Source organism: Cantharellus anzutake (genome assembly GCF_015039405.1).
Source record: "Cantharellus anzutake strain C23 chromosome Unknown EI90scaffold_24, whole genome shotgun sequence".
NCBI classification, from domain to species: Eukaryota; Fungi; Basidiomycota; class Agaricomycetes; order Cantharellales; family Hydnaceae; genus Cantharellus; species Cantharellus anzutake.
In genome coordinates, this window is record NW_024066974.1 from 673,878 (window position 1) to 693,644 (window position 19,767).

Consider the following 19,767-nt stretch of genomic DNA (forward strand, 5'->3'; position numbering starts at 1 on the left):
GATTGCAAAAAGTTGGTCGAGGACTGTAATTATCCTCATCTACAAACACCAATCGATGAAACCAGCTTCACTGTCTTTATCCGAGAACATGCTCGTTACCTTCTCATGGTGGAGTAGGTGAGCTCGATGACAGATCCGTTCTGGACTTTTCCTTCGGGTTAAGCTCATTACTGGGGACAGTTGAGGTGCTTCTGATGGTGTCTTTTCTTTTCCCTTCTTTTTGTTTGCACCATCCCTCTGTGGTGTTATTTTTGGTCTTTGTTGTAATGATGATATATATATAATGATAAATGCTTTTTTCTGTGGTGTTATTATTGTGGGCGTTCATGTCTGTCATGTAATGTTTGGAGTGCATTCGGGTTTTGTTTTTGGGTGGGTGGACATTGGTAGCAGTGGGGTACAATACTACAGGTACTTGGCGTAGTTGAAAGAATGATAACAATGAAAAGTCCCAGTTATCATAATAGAGAAAGCAGACAGTGGTGCGGTGTTCCACAGCAACCCCGCAAAGAGAGTACAGTCAGGATATCTAAGAGAGGTCATCATACCTACAGGACACGAAAGCAAAGCTGAGAGATTCAGGTAAGACTCGTTCGTTCATATTGAACGGGGTTTAGGTTGTAAATAACAGAAATATAGACCGAAACCGAAAGGAGCACCAAGGACTGAAATATGACCGAGTAGAGGTATGAAGGAGCACAGGTGAAATAAGTTCAATATTCAAGTAACGTATTGACAAATACTCAGATTCGAAAAACAGAGGAAGCAAGGGGAAAGTGGAGGTTGCCGAGTTGCCATTTCACACAGGAGGTGCAGGAGGCGTCCCTTGCGAGGGAAACTCGTGATCAATGATGAGTCCATTCGGGGGCGGGGGGGGAGGTGGAACGTGCTCGTCTGGGTGAGGATTGATGGGCACGAGTGCGTGGCCAGCCACCGCCGCCACAGCTGCCGCAGCCGCGGCGGCAGCAGCAACAGCTGCAGCCGCGGTAGATGATCCTCGAGCCTCCGTGCCACTGCCACCCCCGTTGTTACGTTGTGCGGCGGCGGCAGCTCTCTTGCATGCTGCTCCCCCTTCAGAGCGCACTAGAGTGAAATAAAAGGCGTCGAATCATTGTCAGAACAAATACGTTACAAATGGAAAAAGTAATCGAGAGAGAGAACGCACGGTGTCGATTAAGAGCATCCGTCCGGGAGAACGACTTGCCACAGCCACCGCACGTATGCTGGGCACCCTGGGCAGAGTGGAGGCTTTGATGACGATTGCAATCGTGTTTCCTCGCAAATGATTTACCGCATCCAGGCCATTCGCACACGAAAGGTCGCTCCTCGGTATGCGATCGTAGGTGACCTAAGAGCCAGAGATATCGCAACTTCAGTCATAATGCTCGTTCGATAATGAACTTAGGACAGCCACGGCCCCAGATATCTCACCTCGCAAATTGAATCGTCTTGTGAAAGTACTTCCACATCCCGGAACGGGACACTTGAATAACGCATCGTTCCTTCGTCGGCTGGCGCTAGCTTGCTGAGTGGCTGTAGTCGTGACGACGTGCTTTTCAACTTGCATGATAGGTGGTAAACGGGTACCTCCAGGTCCTGTAGCATCTCCCGATTGACTACCGCTAGGCGATCCACGATCGGCACCTCCAACCTCAGCGCCGTTCTCGCTCGCGACTTCGCTGTGATCCTCGCCTAAGCTACGAGACCTTAGGGGCGCATCGATATCCTTCACAACCGTCGTCTGGTGAATCGCGTTTCCATTCTCGTCGAGTGTGATATCTGTGAAAGAAGAAGTTCCTTGATCCATCACACGAAGTTTAATCGACTCGAGAGGAGGAGAACGGCGAGCGTGCCGGCCACCCGGTGATAATCCACGTTTACGTTTTGTCGGAGGCCCGTTAGATGGCGGGAGCGGACCCATCCAGGCAGCTTTGGTAGCCCAAGCAGCGTTCAACTCGGCTGAATTACTGGGGAAGTATGTAGCAGGAAGTGGGGCTTGCGGAGGAGGTGCAGGAGGAGGGGATCGAGAGGAGGTAGCGTGATTCATATGCGGAGGTGAGCGCGCGCTGCCTGCGGAACCATTTAGATGAGGGTTAAAGGGATAAGAAGGACCCATATGCGCAGGGTAAGCCATCGACCGGCGCCTTTTTTCTTCATCTCGGTCACTGTCGGGAGCATCTTCACCAGGAAGGATATCTTGCAATGTCTTTCGAACATCGTCATCTTCTTCGACATCTTCTTCCTCGTCCTTGCCACTGCCACGGGCATTCGATTGATGATGCGGTGTTGGATAATCATGAAGTATGACTGGTAACTGTTGACCAAAATAGCCTGCGGGGCCTGCTGTGGGATTACGCATAATGTTGTGATGAGGTGGATGATAGAGTTCTGGGGCTTGACTTGTCGAAGGTTGAGGAGCCAAGTTGGGAGGAGGATTTTGAGGAGGGAGGGTTGCAGAATAGGCTGTGAGACATTTATAAAATGAAGAGAACAGAGAAGAGCAGCATTAGTCATCGCACTGGTCTGTCAGGAGAAAAAAAAAGTGAGCCTTAGACGCCGGACACACACCTGAAGCGCGGATGCGAGTATTCAGCGATGAAGTGGATGCGGGTGATGTTGACCGAGGAGGATTGTTATCTCCGTCAGTATTTCCGTTAGAACCGCGTTCGAAACTCATGCTGGCAAGCGGGGTTGTGCTCATGCTTTGACTGAGAAGACTTTGAAGGTCGTGGCTTGGCACTTCGGTTTTGAGGAAAGGAGCGATTGGGTCGCAGTGGCTGGGCAAAACAAAGTGAGGACTCGCACAGCCCCCTTGACGACCCCGAGCTGGTGTGTGGCTCTGCTGGTTCCAAGAGAGCAAGGCTAAATATGGAAATCGCGAACACGGCAGAACAGCCTCACTCCTGCCAACCCATCAGACCCTGAGAATAGATGGATCTGCCACCTAGCTTGGTTCACGCAAAATCATTTCAAAAACAACAAAAACAACCACGTCGCCAGAACACATTTTCTCATCGTAAATGGAGTTATACAGTGCCGCCCGCGAACCGAATTGATGAGATTCTCAAACTCAACAAACAAATACGAACAAAAACGACACACACACACATTCCCCATCAATACCATAAACAGAAAAAACGATAATCAAATTGGACGATGGCGACCACGAACCAAAGTTCGATTTCACACACCATTGGCATTGATCGAGTTCGCCATGCCATCAAAATTATTGCTTGTAGCGCCACCAGCGCATGCTTTCTTACCAGTACCACCACCAACAAGACCATCAGATCGCCCATCGTTGTCAGCCGCCTCTGAATTCAATTCCCTCTCTTGCACAGCTGATGCGGTCATCATTTCACCCATACCAAACACAGCCTGGGCTCGTCGTCGTCGTATGAGTTCTGCTTCCGAAAGCAACACAGCCCCCGTTGTCGCCCCTCCCATTGTCGAGTTGGGCATAGATGGCCCCAATAATGGGGGTATTATTATTGGAGGTTGTCGCGATGGCGACACCGTCTGTTTTAGCATCTCGCTTGCATTCTCCACTGGACTTTGACTTGTACGGTTAGCCCCGGGGTTCAACAGCGTCGGGGTGGCTGAGTTCGACGGCCGAGCGCTGGGCAGTTCACCAACTGATGCTACTGATGCATCAGGCTTAACTGGCATAGCAGTACGTCGTAGCTGTGGAGAAGCACCGGAGGGTGAGGTTATTAGATCGACTGCATTACTACCAACACCAAATGAAGTTTGGCTCGGTGGCGGCGGTGGTGAACGGTTTTTTCGAGGAGTAAACGACAACGGCGCATCACGTTCCGTCTCAGTCGATTGAGCAGATGTAGATGAGAGCTCTTCACTTATGATTCTGTTCATGGGCACCATCCTAGCAGTCGGGGACACACCTGAAGGTGGCGAGCTAGTGCCAATAACGGGTGACGCAGAAGGGAGAGGGAATATGGGTTGAGCGCCTTTGAAACTCGTGTTTCCATCACCATTAACCAAAGCGGGGGTTCCATCACCACCACCAGACCCGGTACTAGCTCGACGTGAAAACTCAGGCCTTCGGGGTGATCCGGGTCGTTTATGAGTGAAACCAGCTCGAATGGCCCTTCCAGGGACGGTGGATAAGGCCGAACCCGATGCAGAAGCAGAACTACTGGTTGCAAATCGGTCTCCCATCCAATCAGCCATTTCGTTGATCAACAACTTTGCTCTCGGTAGCAACGCCGTCATCTGCAAAAATCCATGTCCCCATCCTTCCACAAGCCGCATATCAACCCAATCCGATTCCTTCTCATTCAAAAGTCTTTCACGCTCTCGTTCTTTCGCAGAGGGGTTCATAGACGATAGCCGCAACGATTCGCCACCCACACCAGCACGAAGTTCCGTCTTACGCATACGTTTCGCTTCGCGAATCTTCCCACCAAAGATGATAGTATCATCCACAAATGGATCCCTCTCACCACAAATCATAAGCACAGGTGGAAAATGCGAAAGGAGATGGGAAGGCGCAAATATCGGGGAGATGTAATAATCCGTCATGAAATCCGGATTGTGCTTCGGTCCAACGTAGAGGATGGCCATCGCGCGCATCTGGGATCAAAAATCACGGGCACGGGGACGGGCATGGGGGCATCATCAGCCAAGTAGCAATAGAGAAACACTCCCCCCCAAGTCGGGACTCACCATCGCAGGAGAGATAATCCTATCAGTAAAGAAGGCCGCTCGACTGGTCATAGTCACCCTCGTCCCAATGGGAACCTTGTTCATTTTCGCCTCTTTCTTCCCACTACGTTCTTTCTCCTTGCCTTTCTCGTCATCCCCATCAGAATAAAGCACCCTAGCAGAAAGGGGCTTATCCTTATCTTCCATCCTCCCATATCTTACATGCCAATCATCTTCCTCGTCTTCCTCGTCTTCCTCGTCGTCGCTCTCGTTCCCCCCGTCATCTTCTTCCTCAATAACGCCCTCAGTAGCAGAAAGGGACGTGTCCTTCTTCGCGGGAGAAGGAAGAGTATGGGACGACCCCCCCTCATCCTCATCCTCTCCAGAACTAAACACATTTTCCCAGGGGCCGCCGCCGCCGCCAACTTGCATCTGTCGTGGAGGCGATGAACGCCCAGCCTGTGGGCCTGCGCCATTGACGCGAGCAGGAGTAGAATTGCCAGTGACGTTCGTATCAATAGCAAGATCGTTCACCTCGCTTACGCGACTTAACACCCTCGCACGAAAACTTGCACTGACCCCTTTCCCAGTCCCAACTTGACGAGTCACACCAGCTGGTGCAAAGGTAGCAGCCGTGCCAGTGCCAGTGCCAGTGCCGCTCGCAGGCATAGCTACATGATCGCCTCCGTTCTGTTTGACCACCACCGCCGCCGCCACCGCGTTAGGGGTCTCCGATGTAACGGAAGGCACTTCCTTCGGAGCAACGAGTGAACCCCTCTCCAGATCCGCACTTTCATTCCCATTTCCACGATGTCCATCCCCATCCCAACCAAACAGTCCCTTCCCGCCCTTCTTCGTAACGGGTGAGATCGGCTCTCCCCCACCTCCAACGCTCAACAACCGTCCAGCCCAACTCCTCTGTCTCCTCACCCTCCTCTCTTTCACACTCCCCCCATCTCTTTTCCCCCTTTTCCCTCCATGCCCTTTCCCCGACCAACATCCACATCCCCAACAACGCTCAACGGACTCTTCTTCATCAAAAAGTGATCCTTTTGTTGCGTCAAAAGTGAACTCAAACTAGTCGCACTCTTCTCATGCTCAGCCCTCAACACACGTAGATTAGAAGGTGTCATCCAGGACGTAAAGTTGAAATCAAGCGCTGGATATGCCAAGACGAGTGCGATTGGGAGTGGAAGTGGAGTTGACGGTGAACGGGATCGAGAGTTTGTCATTATGGGGGAAGTGGAAGAAGGGTTCGTGGATGGATTTTGAACGGTGCTTGGGGTTGCTGGGGTAGGTGCAGAGCTGGGAATGGAAGGGGTAGGAGGAACGATGAAAGTTCGCCCGAGCGTCGGGTTGTTGTATTCGAGAATCTTGAACATCGTCGTCGCGACAAGATTGCCACCACTACAAATGAAAGTTCCCCAAAGTGAACAAGGAACCCCAAGGAGAGAGAGGGAGGGGGGGATGGGGAGAAAAAAAATTAAGCACATACGCGGAATCTCCACTGAGAATAATCCGTAACGACCGTCCCGACATACCAATCACGCTCCCCTTCGTCTCCATCAGTACCTTATACGCATCAAAACATTCCTCGATCGCCCATGGGTACGGATCTACACAAAAAATTAAACCATCAACCTCATCACAAAAGCCACCATTTTTTTTCTTAAAGAAACCGACAAAAAAAAGGTTCACAGTAAAACTCACATTCCGGTGCCTTCCCATAATTAACCGAAACCACAGGTCTCCCAATCCTCACACACCAATTCCTCAACCTTTCCTCATGATGTTCGGGACTCATACAGACAAACCCTCCCCCCGGTAAATCCAACACCAATTCGTTCATCCAAGCCAACTCCCTCTCCGTTCTCGAAAAAAATAACTTTATTTTGATGGGTATCGAATGTTTGGAAGAGGCTGGGCGGGGAATGTGAAGGGTTTGGACGACGGGGAGGCGTGGTCTGTCGAAGTAACCGATGACTCGGAGCTGTTTTTTTTTGTTGGGCAATTGTGAGAAGAAGAGAGACGAGAAAAAAGGAGAGAGAAAAATAAGAAAAAATTAGAAAAAAAAGAGGCGATTTAGAAAGCGGGATGTAAGACGTACGTATGGATTAGACGTCTTCTCCCAAGTTGCCCTGAACATCTCGACGCTACAAACTGCCCTAAACCTCCGGAGCTGCTCACCCCAAGCCACACCCCAGACCGCACCAAAAAAAAAAAGCATGATAACAGAGATCGCAAGTTGGGAGAATATCCAATAAAGCCGCATAACGAAACGGTCCAAGTCCCCCCGAACGCCGAGTATCATCCCAACAACGATATATAATCCCCCCCCAAAAAAAAAAGCCCCAAAGGAAATAGATCAGTGATCCTCAAAAAACAAAAAACCCCATAAACAACATACCTTTTCATCCGCATCGCCCGCAAACACCAAATAATACCCAGTGAACAAAATGCTCATTAGATCCCTTAAAAACTTGGGTCGGATCGGGATGCAACTTGCAAAAGCTGCATCCAGAGCAGTCACGATCCAAGTCGCTCGATAAAAGTCTGGTTTGTAGAGGTGTGAGTGGGGATCGGGTGCTATTAGGGTTAAGGGGGTAAGGAGAGGGATAATAGCATTAGTTGTGTTTGAATCGGTGAGAGATGATGAATGAGAAAGGGGGAAGGGGGAGAAGAGGGAGGGGAGGGGGAACCGTACCGGCTAACCCGATGATACAATCGATATTCCTTGACGCGTACATGATGGATAACGTGGATAGGATAATTTGCCATGGTGTGAATCTCTCTGCGCATCCATGTCGTCAAAGTCAGAGAGAAAGGTGTAGTAGTGGGAAGGAAAGAAGGAACACGTACTGAGGTAGACGTTAAACTTGCTGAAAATCCCAGGACCATTTGGACCTCCACGAATTAGGCGCCATATCCAGAACGTTAAGACGAGTACGATCTAATGGTCATCATCATCACCCATGGGTGGTTGTGCATATGACAAAATTCCGTTGAGTACCAAAGATGACAAACAATTGCATCGCACACACCTGGGCTCTCTTCAACCCCAAACTTGGCCGACCGACAATATGCTCCAGCATATTTGGTTCAAACTTTTAGAAAAGGACTAGGATTTGCGGTGATAGATCTACCACTAGGTAGGGAATAAGGGATTCGAGCAAGTTATAAATTGATGCTACGTTTCCAACACTTGCAGGCGAGAGAACTAGATTGATGAACAGTGCGACAAGCCAGGGAGAACGAAAAAAAGGGGGGAACGACCAAAGCCCAAGCGCAATGAAGGCAGATCACTGCAGGAGGTTCAAAGTCAGTGACACAATAGTGTGTGAGTTTAGACAGTTGTCGAGAGCACAGCTAAGAACTCGTTGATGATCGAGGGTAAAGAAGAGTTTTTCAGAGGTCCAGATATTTGGATACGGGCATACGCATGGAAAAGAAAAAGGGCGCAAAAAAGGAGCACTTCTGGATAATGTTACACGCGGTAAGCACTGCTGGCGTTGGCTTAGGTCTTTGTCCAAGAGATTTGTCCAAGATGATGATGAGTTGGATGGATGACTTGAAGGAGATGGATGACGAGTTTTTGGAGCGGAAATAAGTGACTTGGAGGACTAGGAGAAGGTCACATTAACACTCATCATTGGCAACCGTAAAAATTCAATGCGTTCCATATGATTGTCTCCCTCTAGGGTGAAAAGAAACATGTGAATTTTAATAGTTTCAAATGTACAAAACATGTGACATCACTAAAATTCCTCTTATAGAGTGTTTTTGCCTTACCTCGATGTGGATCATGTGTTGCGTGTTTATATTCACGCGATTGTTTCGCGAGTGAATTCGGAGTTCCTCTCTGACTCGGCGGGGGTGGTGCAAGGTACAATTTATTCTGCTTTACACTCTCTGTGGCTATCGTGTTACATATAGCCTTAGGAGACGCATGCACTTTCGGCTCCCACTCGCTTGGCGTAATCCTCCTAGGCAGGTGATCAGCCTATCTAATATTGTTAATTAATTCTCCGCGGCGGCTAAGTTACTGTGGTCACGCGCGATATTTTTCCAGCCTGGTTAGTATTTCCCTCAATCAATTCGACCTCTGATCGGAAAGAAGCAATGTCAGCCAGTCTTGACTAGTCACTAGTACTCAACATATAAGCATCGGCCGCGACGGACCGAATCGATCCTCATGTCACGCATACACCCGCTGTCCCGGCTACCTACGTATTTTGTATGTAGCCAAGCCAACAGACCACGAGTTCTTTCAAAGTGACCTTATTTTTGGTACGCCCGCTTCACGCAACGAGGCCAAAAACTATAGAACTGCGATAAACATATGCTTTCGAACGCTCCGTTTCTCGCCACGAGCCACGGCCGCCAGCCAATCATCTATCCGGACCCCTCAGCCCCTTAACCGCGCACTTTAATACATACCCCAAACACGTTTTACGTCATGTCTACGCATGCACGCAGCGCCAATGACCATTACGTAACATCCCCCACCGAACCAAGTAGCCCCTATAAAGCTTTTCCGCAGCGAGCTACGCTTTTGTGCATTTTTTTTTTTGATACTAAGGACGGAGATCTTTATTTCTTCCATCTCCGATTTGATCCCCGGTTCCACGGATCGGAGTATAGGTTGGTCATTTACTGCATTCACGGCGCCCGAACAACGCCCCGTTATTGAGGGGGAATTGTCTGTTCCGAAGTCAGTACTGTCACCCTAATTTTCGATCGCATTCTCATCTGAATTACTCCGATATTCTTGGTCACCTCCTATCGTATATGTGACGTCTCACTGCGTTGAGGCCTAAGATTTAGGTTGATGCCAGGGGAATGATAGCCAAGGAATGTGCGGCACTAAGCGTAGCGATCGATGATCGAATCTGGCAATACAGAACCAAGGCCTGAGCCATAGTTCTGGGCAGAGTGGGTTGAACTGAACGGACTCACGAACCACGAACGTCATACGGAGAAGCCATGCGCTCCAATTCTCCATTCCTTTGAAGCGCAGGCAGTACTATTTTTTTTAAAAGGCTAAGGGAACTCGCTTGGTCACTCAGAGAGAGGGGCCGCGCGCCGCTTCAAGGAATGGTGAGTACAATGCATGGCTCTCGATTTGCGCTCTCAAGATGGTGTTCGTGCTTCGTGAGTTCAATCCTCCTGCTTGTACCAGAAGATTAACCACTTTGGATCCCCCGATTCCGTGAGTCCGATCAGAAGGCGGTCTGAGTTTCAGTCGCTACGCAGGAGCTCTCTGTACTATACTCATTACTTTTGGGCAGGGCTACTGGTGTAGCTCATTCCGAACCAGCGTGGCAACAGGCACTGGGCAGGAGGATTGAGGAAAATCAACTGATTTTTGGGCACCAAAACTTTCTTCTGTGTGGCGGACAGAATCTGACACTGTAAGCGGTATCGCCTTATAGACCCACCCAGAAGTCCATCCCGTTCGACGAGCGTGTTATGTAAGTAACACGGCGCGCTAACGTAACTCTCACCTCCCTGAGTAGTACACACAGCAAGCTAGCGAAAGAAAGATATGAAAAATTTCTGCAAATAGCAAGACCACTCGAACATTGTGCATCGAAAGCGCCCTAGGGAAGCCCTTCCAGTCCCTTATGCTTTGTTCCAGCTCTTCTCTTTGGATGATATCACCAGTATAGGAAAGGAACAGTTGTTCCCGTTTTTAGCCTTCTCCCAACAGGCCAGAGGTTCAAATCGCTGAACTGCTGCCTCCAGTTAGTGCCTCCAGTAGCAGCAATCTGCACGAGAGAGATCGGAAGAATTGGGAGATCTCTCATGAGATAGTTATCCCTAATTACGAGACGTCCCAATGTCTCCCCCAGGAAATTGGCAGCAAATCGGTGTGGTGGTGGTCTCTATGATGGCCAGACCCTTCGCTGATCCTCAAACGGTCAGATGCCTTGGCTAGTTGATACATATACACAGGCGATATGAACACGATGCTTGCAGATCAATCAGGGTGCCACAGTGAAACATTGCGATATATTGCAGGTGTGATCAAACAATCGAAGTCCGTACATGTTACATGAAAGTCAGCCCTCTTGAATATTGTGTACGTCAAGCATTGGGTTCCAGTTTCCTAGATCATCGGTGGAAGAAAAAAAAAGTTGTACCTTCTAGAAGTTGAACGCGTCCGTCCATTCCTTACTCCCCAAAAATTCTATTCCATCCTTCCGGAAATCGTCTATGATGACGCTGGAACCTGAGGTCCCATTCTTTATTTCTAGCATCTGGCGTTGCTCTCCGTACTTGGGCCAATTGGGCACTGAGTCAGATGCAAGCAATCCCTCAAACTTCTGGAAGGGAGCGGGAGTGGGGAGGGGGCCACTTACAATCTGAACGGTTAGGGTCAAAGGAATTCGCAAAGGCGAGCCAGGCCTTGACCATGTGCCACGAGGTCCTGCCTATATCCCTTGACGTCCCGGAGGCTAGATCCTGGATAGCGTACCAGCCAAATACTATGAGCGCGATTGATGCAAGCGAGGGCATGAATATCAGAATCCTACTCTGGAGTGAAACGTTGGGGAAGGATCATTGCCACTCACCCGCCGGAAGCTCACTTGAGTGGGGGACACCCAAATATGGTTTTTCACCTGGAGTCACTTGGATGTAATGGTACGTCCATGCCGGATAGGACGCATCACTGCCCTTGACATACGCATCCAGCAAAGCGCGTCGACCTATGTAATTTTCCCCATGAGATAAAGTGAACCCCAGTGCCAAGCATTCCTCGCTCTAGAAGCTCTCCCGAAGCTCCCGTCAAAGTAGATGGTACACACCACTGTGAAAGACAGAATCCCCATATATACTTGCAGTCCTCTTGTATTGATTGTACGGCCCAAAGAATCGGTCGTCCTTACTCGCCCCGACTGGATCATAGGGACTCCCAATCGTGGGATCATCAGGGTATAACTTCAAAAGGTTGTCGAGGAGCTCCCTTGTTCTGGCGTCGGGTCAGTAGCGTAAAGCAATCCTGCATCAACAAGACAAACGGAATAGAAGCAACGTAAATTTCTGCATATGGAGATTTCCCCCACGGAGAAATGCCAAGGACGACGAACCTTGCAAATAAGTCTTCATTTCTTCCGAAGAATTAAGTGAGTGGGGAGCGAATACCGTCCCTTCGTCGAGAGTGCACCCCGAAATGATAGGTACAGTTGCTACATTACCCCTTCTAACTTCTTCTGCTGCACCTTCCTCGAAAAAAAAACCATCCATCACTCGGGTGAAAGGGAGCACAGTGAGCGCCCCGGTATCCACAGTAAAATACACTACGAGGAAAGAAGCTAGGAAAAGTAGTTCAGAGGGTTTTGAACGAAGGCATGATATGATCGAAGAGTTGGATCCGGAGGAGGGACAACCTGCTACCTCAGCGAAGGTATTTGTCCAGCGTAAGAGATCGGATGCATTAGGGCTGGGAGTAGGGACACTGGCAGTGGAATGGAACGATGATCGCAAGAAAAGGTTGAACATCAGTGAAGGAATCGAAAGTGGGGGTGAGGTAAATTTACCCTGCTGGACCTCCGCTCTGCATAATAGCACCCTGGAATAAGTTGTGCTGTTTTACATAATCCCCGCCTCCAGCGACAAGGAGAGACCCAATCCCCATCGCACCTGCCGATTGACCAAACACTTGACAGGTCGAAGATTAAAATTCAGGTTGAATAATATTGCTGTTGCAAATCGATCAGAACTTACCTGTTACTCGATCCTTATTTCCTCCAAAAGCGCCAATATTTTCCTGCACCCATTCCAATGCGGCAATCATATCGTGTAAGCCAGCGTTGAGCGTTCCGATGGAAGGATCGACCAGTTCAGGAGCACCAAGAAAGCCAAAAGCATTCATACGGTAATTGAAGGAGACGAAGATGACTGGCTCGTTCTGAACGTAGTCACAACAGTGTTGCGAATCAGGAAGTGGGGTTGAGACTCCAGAACGGAATACTCATACCAGGACAACGCTCAGCCCGATGATCGCCGAGGCATTGTATGCTTGCGACGCGCCGACAGTAAAAGCTCCTCCATAAATCCAAACCATCACGGGAAGACTCTTGTCTTGATTTGAGGGTCGAATGACATTGATAGAAAGACAATCCTCCGACAAGTCAGACAATGTTAGGTTGCCCGACGTGATGCCCTAAAAACAAATTGTCTCCAAGAGCTGGAAGAAAATCAACACGAGAACGCACTGGGATGATCGGTTGCAAACATGTTTTTCCGTATTTCGTGGCATCTATCTCGTGGCTCGGATCCGCATTAAGTGGTTGTGGTTTCGCAAACCTCAGCTCTCCCAATGGAGGCTGAGCATAGGGGATACCCAGGAAATAATCCTGGCCAATTTGAGTGGTACCTATAGTGAAGTTCTGAGTGACGCCTGTAACGAGGCCTTGAGCCAGTTGGACCTGAGGCCCGGCCAGGTTGGTGGTCCCCCAGTGAGATGCAAGTAATGGCCTCTGCGGACTCGCATACAACGGAGGACGACAAATGGGGGTTATTGAAAACACTGAATGGCACAGGGAAAGAACCACAAAGAGAACGTTTCTCATCGATATCTTCGCAGCCACCATTGTCAGTCCCAGCTTGTGGAGCACGCTGCCGATAGGTGAATGGCGCTCTGTGGTAGGGGAGGAGAATTTCAAGCTTTGTGTTTTCGGTGGCGTTGGGGTGGTCCCAGCTTTCTCCAATGTGGGGGGCTGGGATGTAAGCAAAAACCGCGATTATATAGGGAAACGGGGCCATGGATTGTCTCGCGGAGGTTATGAATAAGTGGCAACGGTGGCGGAAGATATAGAACGAGCAATTAAGGATCAAACCGGCCATTCGGAGACATTGTATGGGGAAGAGTTTGAGTCTAGAGAATATTGCAGCCGCTCTCCATCCTGGGGACAACATTCTAGACGTTCTCAAAGGGACAAGCCATGATCTTGGTCCCACCAGCAAGGTGGGAAAGACATTCCGGTCGTTCTCGGAGGGATGGGGCATCTCAGTTCTGTCAGGAAGGCGGGGAAGATATTCCGATGGTTCCCAACATCATGGTTCCAGCTTTCAGGAAGGCGAGGACATTCCGGCATCCTCAAAAGGATGATCCACCTTGGTTCCATCAGGGAGCTGAGGGCATTCCAGCCGCTCCTAAAAAATGGTGCATGTTGATTTTACCAGCAAGGTAGGGAGGACATTCATCTTCCTAAGAAGTTGGCGAGACTACGGCTCGTGGAAAGGAACCTCGGATAAGCAGCTCGGCACCGGGCCCTGGCCCTCAAAAATAACGGCAATAGTTTTCTGCTTGTGCATAGATATCGGCAGCCCAGCAGCGAGGTGGTGCAACAGGATTGAGCACAAATACCTCGACAAGCACATGTTTCGATCCAACGGAGAAACACCAAACAGAACATCAGACGGATGATAGAAAGAAAAAAACACATGAAGGGATCTGGTAGGGTGGCACTCAACGAAAAGACCTCTTTACCCAAGACCAAAGCAACCACAACGCCGCATCAGTATGAAATTTTAAGATGCAGCAAGCGCAAACGGGGATAAATGTTATTGAAGCCAGGGAAAATAATGTGCCATTGTATAAAAAAAAAAAAAACCACACCTCCGAACTTTGAGGCCATTGCCGAGAGTGAATGAAGGGGTAGTGGGCACTTGCCGCGTAAGTTGGCGCCCACCAGTTATCTCAGTGTTCATGGTCCGAAATCCGAAGGTCTGATTTAATGGACAACATTTCTCCCATGGTCCAAATTGTCCCATCGAGATCAGAGGACGGCCTATGAAACAATCCCAAGATCCCCATATCATCCTGATCTGAGCGTCGTTAACCGTTGATTAGGAGAGAAATTAGACGACTCGAACGAGAAACCACGACGATGACGAATTGCACCAGCCTGAAGGAGATTGATGACGTAAGTGAAGCAATGATCACATCTTAGGGATCTCCCTGCTGCTATAGGTCCGGAGATGTGCAAGGACGGAAGGTGAGTGGAACAGTACATCACGGAGTTGTGATAGGGAGGACGGACGGATAGTGGAGATATAGAAGACCTTCAGTTACCAAAGCTTCATTAGTAGGTGCTGATAAGATTCGTCGGCTGTGCTGATTTCCAAACGAATAAAAGTTGGGAAGCGTGAACGCGCTCGATGGTCACAGAAAGACGAGCGCTGTGTAAAACCGGGTTGAGTTGCATGTCAGGAGTGCTGCAGATCCACTGGCTTATTGAGACAACTGACGCACAGCACGCGTTGTTTACCTCTGTGTACGTGCCGCCAACGATCTTGGCCACTGAACCACTGAACTACTCAGAGCTACAGTGCCACTCATGAAGTTTCCAAGTTGGATGCTCATTCTTGCCACCACTCACCCTGTGCCCCCTGAGTTGATCTTTGTTCTTCCCCCGACTTCCTTAGTACCGCCTGCACCCACTCCGATCCCCTGCGGCTTAACTCACCTGAGGGCAAGGCGGGTATGAGTCCATCCGTCGTATCATCCTCCTCCCGCCTCAGCACGACGCTTCCAAAGGCAAAAACGAAGCGGAAACGCCTTACAAAGGAGTATGTGCATCACTTCGACACCATCGGACGCACTAGGGCGTCGCGTCTCCACTTGCCTTCAACTCCGGACCCCTCCCCCATCATCTCGGAGACTCAGCCTACCAGCGAATACATGGGTGAGACTACAATATCGAACGGCGTCACGGACAGTCCAGCTGGGGCGGTAAGGTGGAGGGACGAGGTTTCGGATGGGAATGGTATTTGTCGGCTGTTTCAATCCCACGTCCGCTCACCGGTGTTCCGACCGGTGTCACGCTGGTAGGAGACCTAAATGTTTCGCCAAGAGCTCCTGACTGTGGGGATCGTGGATGTGGTACGTGACCTATTTATTTCTCAAGTGAGCAACTGTTAGAATTCTTGGTATAATGGCGTACGCTATGACCAACTCACGTTTGGTGATGTTGAGTCGTGTGGCGTCTTAGATTTTCGCCAATTACCTTTCTTGGTGACACTCGTGCCAAAGTCAGTGCGCATTCATAGCGCCTGACTATAAAACCCCAATTTTTGGACAACCCAACCTTTCCTCAGTTCACGTACAACGGGACTGAGGTATGTTGGTTATATCATGTTTGTCTTTCATAAATCATGTATTAAACATTAGTCCACCAGCGATAAACTCGCTAGTCCATCATTTCGTCTTGTAGCAACCTCCTGAGTCTCTCTAGGGTCAATGCGTTCAACCTCAACCGTGGCGGGAATCCCAAATTCTGATGGACGCAAATCAACGGAACATCATAAACTAAGATGCGAACTCGGGAAAATGAACGCTAGAGGAATCCCCTATGACCAGTTCTTGGGTGTCATACATCCCACCTTGAAGAAACTACCCCTGGACCTGCTCAGGAAGGTCAAAGGTCCGCTACGAAAACTCCGGGATGAGTATCTTGAAGTGGTCGATAACAAAGATAGCTTAGAGCGCGATTTGTATGCACCCTTTGCTGAGATGGTCTCCAGTATTATCAAGGCCAATGGAGGGAGGGATCGATTACGTGAAAACGCACGGGAAGAAGAAGCTTCTAGGGACCTTAAGTAGTGCAATGAGGAGGCATGTCATCCTGCACCCACATTTCACCATCGCTGAAATGCTGAAAACTTTAAGTTCATCAGTCCCGATGGTGTTTTTGTTCGCAAGAGACGCGGACGGAGGGCACCAACATCCCCCGATCAAGTGCATTGGAGGGATATTCTCTTTCCCATCGACCTGAAGCGAAAGGAAAATTGCCGTGCTTCACTGCTGCCTCTCACCTCAGATAGTGAAATGACAGAGGAGCAGAAAGAGCGGGAGTCTGAGAAAGTCGGCGAGGCGACGTTGGATGGGAGGCAATAGTTGGCTGGGTATGGCTTGGAACAACTGTCAAGCCAACCTCTTAACCGCTTCGGTACTGGCATGGTTGTTATTGATTCCCTTGTCGAGACCTGGTACTATGATCACTGTGGGCCGATTGGGTCAGGTATCATAGATATTCGGAAACCGGACGACTTCCAGTTGTTCTGTAGGCATATCTTGGCGATGACACATGCGAGTCCTCAGGAAGTCGGTTTCTGCCCTCACTTTGACACTTCTAATTGGCCCGTCGCTCATGACCAGCAACGGATAACCGTTGCAAGTCGTGTTATTTCATTCAATCCCTCTAAACCCATACATATACATTACTCGTGGTTTTATTGGGAGATGCACATCTGTTTTCGCCGCACGCACCAGAGACGATGTTACGGGTCACGATCGAGCATGCGTGTTGAAATTATCATATCAGCCATGCGATCGCAATTCGTCGGAAGTTGATCATTACCGGTTTTTGACGAAAAAGGGTAATGCAGGTACCTAAGATCCTCTGCTCGGAAAAGCTCAGCAGTCTCGGGAATGGACGGGCTTTGATGGAGTATCTTCCTGGTTACAAGTTTGGCCCAATGCGCTATCTAGAAGCGATTGTCATGGACGATGAGTATAAGCCAATCACATTAATCGACATAAACAAAGACACGATATTGTTCTTCTTTTCCATTATCGAAAGTAAGTTTGAATCCTTTCCGTTACTCACAAGAAATTGAGTCTTTGCCAGCACACCGTCGGGCATATGAAGCAGGGATCCTCCATCGTGACATTTATACGAACAATCTCATGTGGACGTGACGAACGGGCGCACCGGGAAGCACAGGCACGTTCAGACTCTCCCCAGTGTCGGGATTTCTGTCTCGAACCGCCATATCTAGGTCAATGAGAACGCCCTTGGTAGGATCACTGGAGTCCACCATCAAGTTGTTGGGGCTTATGTCTCGATGCAATATGCCGGCCTTTTCATGGAGCTCGTGATGGGCTTAAAGATAGGGTTAGCGCAAGAATGCGAGACGCGGGGAAGCGCAAACCTGCAACTAATGACGTGAATGCCGTTTGGAATGTGTCCATATTCTGAACCGTATATAGTGGCACACAAAATGGGCTCAATACCTGCACTCGGAGCTCGCGATCTTGGTAGGAGCAGTTCGCGAAGAGGTCACCGCGCACACCGTCGGAAAGCAAGGAAACCGTGCATGAAGCGTGCAGAGTCGCCAAGCCACTCACCCCTCTTTGATTGGCTAGGCGATAGAGTTCATCTTCCGGGTGTTTCGATATAGGCTGCCAGGAGCATTTGATGGCTAAGCGACCGGATTGGATAACTGGCCCTGAAATAAGCTCAGCTTCATACACGAATGTTCCTCGCCCATACAATGATGCGGCAGAAAGGAGCCTGAAGCGATATCCTTCCACCCCAACCTCGTGATTCCGGATGGTCGACCAAGACCGCCGCTTCATGCCCGCTGGTGCTTCGAAGCAAGGCTCATAACCGAGGCGCTCTTTGCTAGCGAGGGAGAACAATACAATAGAGGTAGCGAATAGCTCGGCATCATCCTTTATGCTGATCTTACTGGAGCAGATAGACCCGGCACGATCGAAGTACCAAAGCTGGAACATGTTTCCGTCGACATGGATCCCCAAAACATGCCGCCGATTTCCAATTGTTGATAACGTACGAAGAGCGTGGTGTTTGAGCGAAGAAGGATCGGGGGTAGGAGGCGACAGTTTTTTGGGAATGGGATCGGGCCTTTGTCGTTTTCCATGTCGGTTAGACCCAGCAGACATATCAGGTGGTGACTCGCGGTGTTGACGTTTGGTTCCTCCTGGGGAGTGATCATGTCGTGGCTCGGGAGAACGGTTAGGTGAAGACGAAGGCGGGACCCGATTATCGGAGAGTCGCCATGAACTTGCGTCGGAAGAGGGTGAAGGAATAAGGCTGGGGTTTGCATCGATGGTTACGAGTGCATTTGAAAACCCGAATTTGAGCTTCCCGTTTGCCGTTGTCTGCACCTCAACGCCGAGACATCTGGAGGAAAATGATTGGCTCGATTTGGATCGCCGCTCGCGTTGGGGACGCTTGGCATAGTGTATATCGTGGAGGTACCGCTGATCGAAGCCGAACTCGCGTACTTTGATCAGTATCAGATTGAGGAGGCGCATAAGTTGAATATCCGGGTCCGCTCTGAACACTGGCAAGTCCTTCTTGAAGCTGTACATTTCCATATATCGTTTTCTGCAGGAAAGGAACTTCCTGCTTTTTACCACTCGCTCCGCTGCCTCCGACAACTGTGGAGGTGGCGTTCCAAATACGGCATTACAAAAGTTCGTAAAGTTCACTTGAATGTGGCTTTCCTCGGGTGGACTAGGTGGGGGTTCCGCTGGTGCGACAGTGGGTCTTGGCGCCGAGGGACCAATCAAACTTTGTGTTTGTGCATCTGACTTGCCATACGATTGGTCTTCATGTTCCCGACACGCGAGAGTATTATGGACATGGACTCCAGTTCCACTGAGAAACTGCTTCGTTCTCTGTCGTAATTTAGATAACAAATACACTTATGGGGGTAAGTCAATAGAAAGGCATTTGGAGTCACACGACGAACCTGGGGCAATTATTCCCTGTTGCTCTGGCTCTAAGACGGGAAAAGATACTTCCTGCTGCATATGGAGACAATGGGGAGGGGGGAGGAGGAGATCTGCGAGCCCGAAGAGTCAGGATTGCGGATTGCGCTTGGACTCCCTGGTTTGAACTCACTACAGCGGGGTCAGTGAATTATGCTTCGAGGCGGTTCACAATAATCAAATAACTATACAGATCTGATTGCAGGTCTAAGATAATCTTGAAGCTCACAATTGCTTGTTGAAACGTGCCAAACAAGCATTGGCGGAAATAGCCGTGCAACGATCGCGTGTCCGAGGTTTCCGCGCTCCTTCGAATTATATACATCTGCCGATAGGCAGGACTCCATGGCAAGCCTCTATGACTTCGTAATAATTAATCTACTGAACGCGCATGCTCGTCGTTATCCGCACTCTTCAACAATATTACCGCTCGATCCAGCATTTAGCTGGCTTGTTTCGTTCACCTTTCCCTTTCTCGAGCTGATGGCAAAGTACATCGCCTTGGGCCTTTTCTTTACATGCTGCATCTGTTGTACGCACCCTTTCGCATGCGAGTGTCCGTGCTTTTCAGT

General features: G+C 49.6%; 6 protein-coding genes across 6 annotated transcripts; 2 read left to right on the plus strand and 4 right to left on the minus strand.

The window, feature by feature from the left end:
* Positions 1 to 799: 799 nt before the first annotated feature.
* EI90DRAFT_3016550 (uncharacterized protein) lies at positions 800 to 7,757 on the minus strand (the record flags this gene model as incomplete). Its single annotated transcript, XM_039057005.1, has 14 exons — positions 800 to 1,083; positions 1,166 to 1,348; positions 1,432 to 2,463; positions 2,569 to 2,862; positions 3,192 to 4,593; positions 4,687 to 5,714; positions 5,780 to 6,072; positions 6,161 to 6,281; positions 6,376 to 6,655; positions 6,773 to 6,844; positions 7,073 to 7,218; positions 7,370 to 7,456; positions 7,525 to 7,615; positions 7,707 to 7,757. 14 exons carry the CDS (start codon positions 7,755 to 7,757, stop codon positions 800 to 802), a joined length of 5,364 nt encoding a protein of 1,787 aa, XP_038915941.1.
* Positions 7,758 to 11,508: 3,751 nt separating this feature from the next.
* EI90DRAFT_1066356 (Carboxylesterase) lies at positions 11,509 to 13,546 on the minus strand. Its single transcript, XM_039051456.1, has 6 exons — positions 12,885 to 13,546; positions 12,647 to 12,832; positions 12,394 to 12,577; positions 12,207 to 12,327; positions 11,757 to 12,124; positions 11,509 to 11,668 (listed from the first exon to the last, which is right to left on the minus strand). Exons 1-6 carry the CDS (start codon positions 13,260 to 13,262, stop codon positions 11,610 to 11,612), a joined length of 1,296 nt encoding a protein of 431 aa, XP_038915942.1. The 5' UTR covers positions 13,263 to 13,546; the 3' UTR covers positions 11,509 to 11,609.
* A 292-nt stretch (positions 13,547 to 13,838) lies between these two features.
* On the minus strand, positions 13,839 to 14,863 carry EI90DRAFT_1066323 (uncharacterized protein). Its single transcript, XM_039051455.1, has 3 exons — positions 14,715 to 14,863; positions 14,291 to 14,638; positions 13,839 to 14,155 (listed from the first exon to the last, which is right to left on the minus strand). The coding sequence occupies exons 2-3, from the start codon at positions 14,491 to 14,493 to the stop codon at positions 13,897 to 13,899; spliced, it is 462 nt and encodes a 153-aa protein (XP_038915943.1). The 5' UTR covers positions 14,494 to 14,638; positions 14,715 to 14,863; the 3' UTR covers positions 13,839 to 13,896.
* EI90DRAFT_3016552 (uncharacterized protein) lies at positions 14,562 to 16,570 on the plus strand (the record flags this gene model as incomplete). The annotated part of the gene is made up of 9 exons (XM_039057006.1): positions 14,562 to 14,597; positions 14,645 to 14,669; positions 14,843 to 14,948; positions 15,100 to 15,247; positions 15,394 to 15,556; positions 15,666 to 15,705; positions 15,772 to 15,792; positions 15,988 to 16,272; positions 16,351 to 16,570. 9 exons carry the CDS (start codon positions 14,562 to 14,564, stop codon positions 16,568 to 16,570), a joined length of 1,044 nt encoding a protein of 347 aa, XP_038915944.1.
* On the plus strand, positions 16,448 to 17,231 carry EI90DRAFT_1066373 (uncharacterized protein). Its single transcript, XM_039051457.1, has 2 exons — positions 16,448 to 16,676; positions 16,730 to 17,231. Exons 1-2 carry the CDS (start codon positions 16,557 to 16,559, stop codon positions 17,024 to 17,026), a joined length of 417 nt encoding a protein of 138 aa, XP_038915945.1. The 5' UTR covers positions 16,448 to 16,556; the 3' UTR covers positions 17,027 to 17,231.
* Positions 17,132 to 19,470, minus strand: EI90DRAFT_3058630 (uncharacterized protein). The gene is made up of 5 exons (XM_039060382.1): positions 19,329 to 19,470; positions 19,168 to 19,262; positions 17,608 to 19,128; positions 17,380 to 17,558; positions 17,132 to 17,359 (listed from the first exon to the last, which is right to left on the minus strand). Exons 2-5 carry the CDS (start codon positions 19,235 to 19,237, stop codon positions 17,279 to 17,281), a joined length of 1,851 nt encoding a protein of 616 aa, XP_038915946.1. The 5' UTR covers positions 19,238 to 19,262; positions 19,329 to 19,470; the 3' UTR covers positions 17,132 to 17,278.
* Between the last annotated feature and the right edge of the window lie 297 nt (positions 19,471 to 19,767).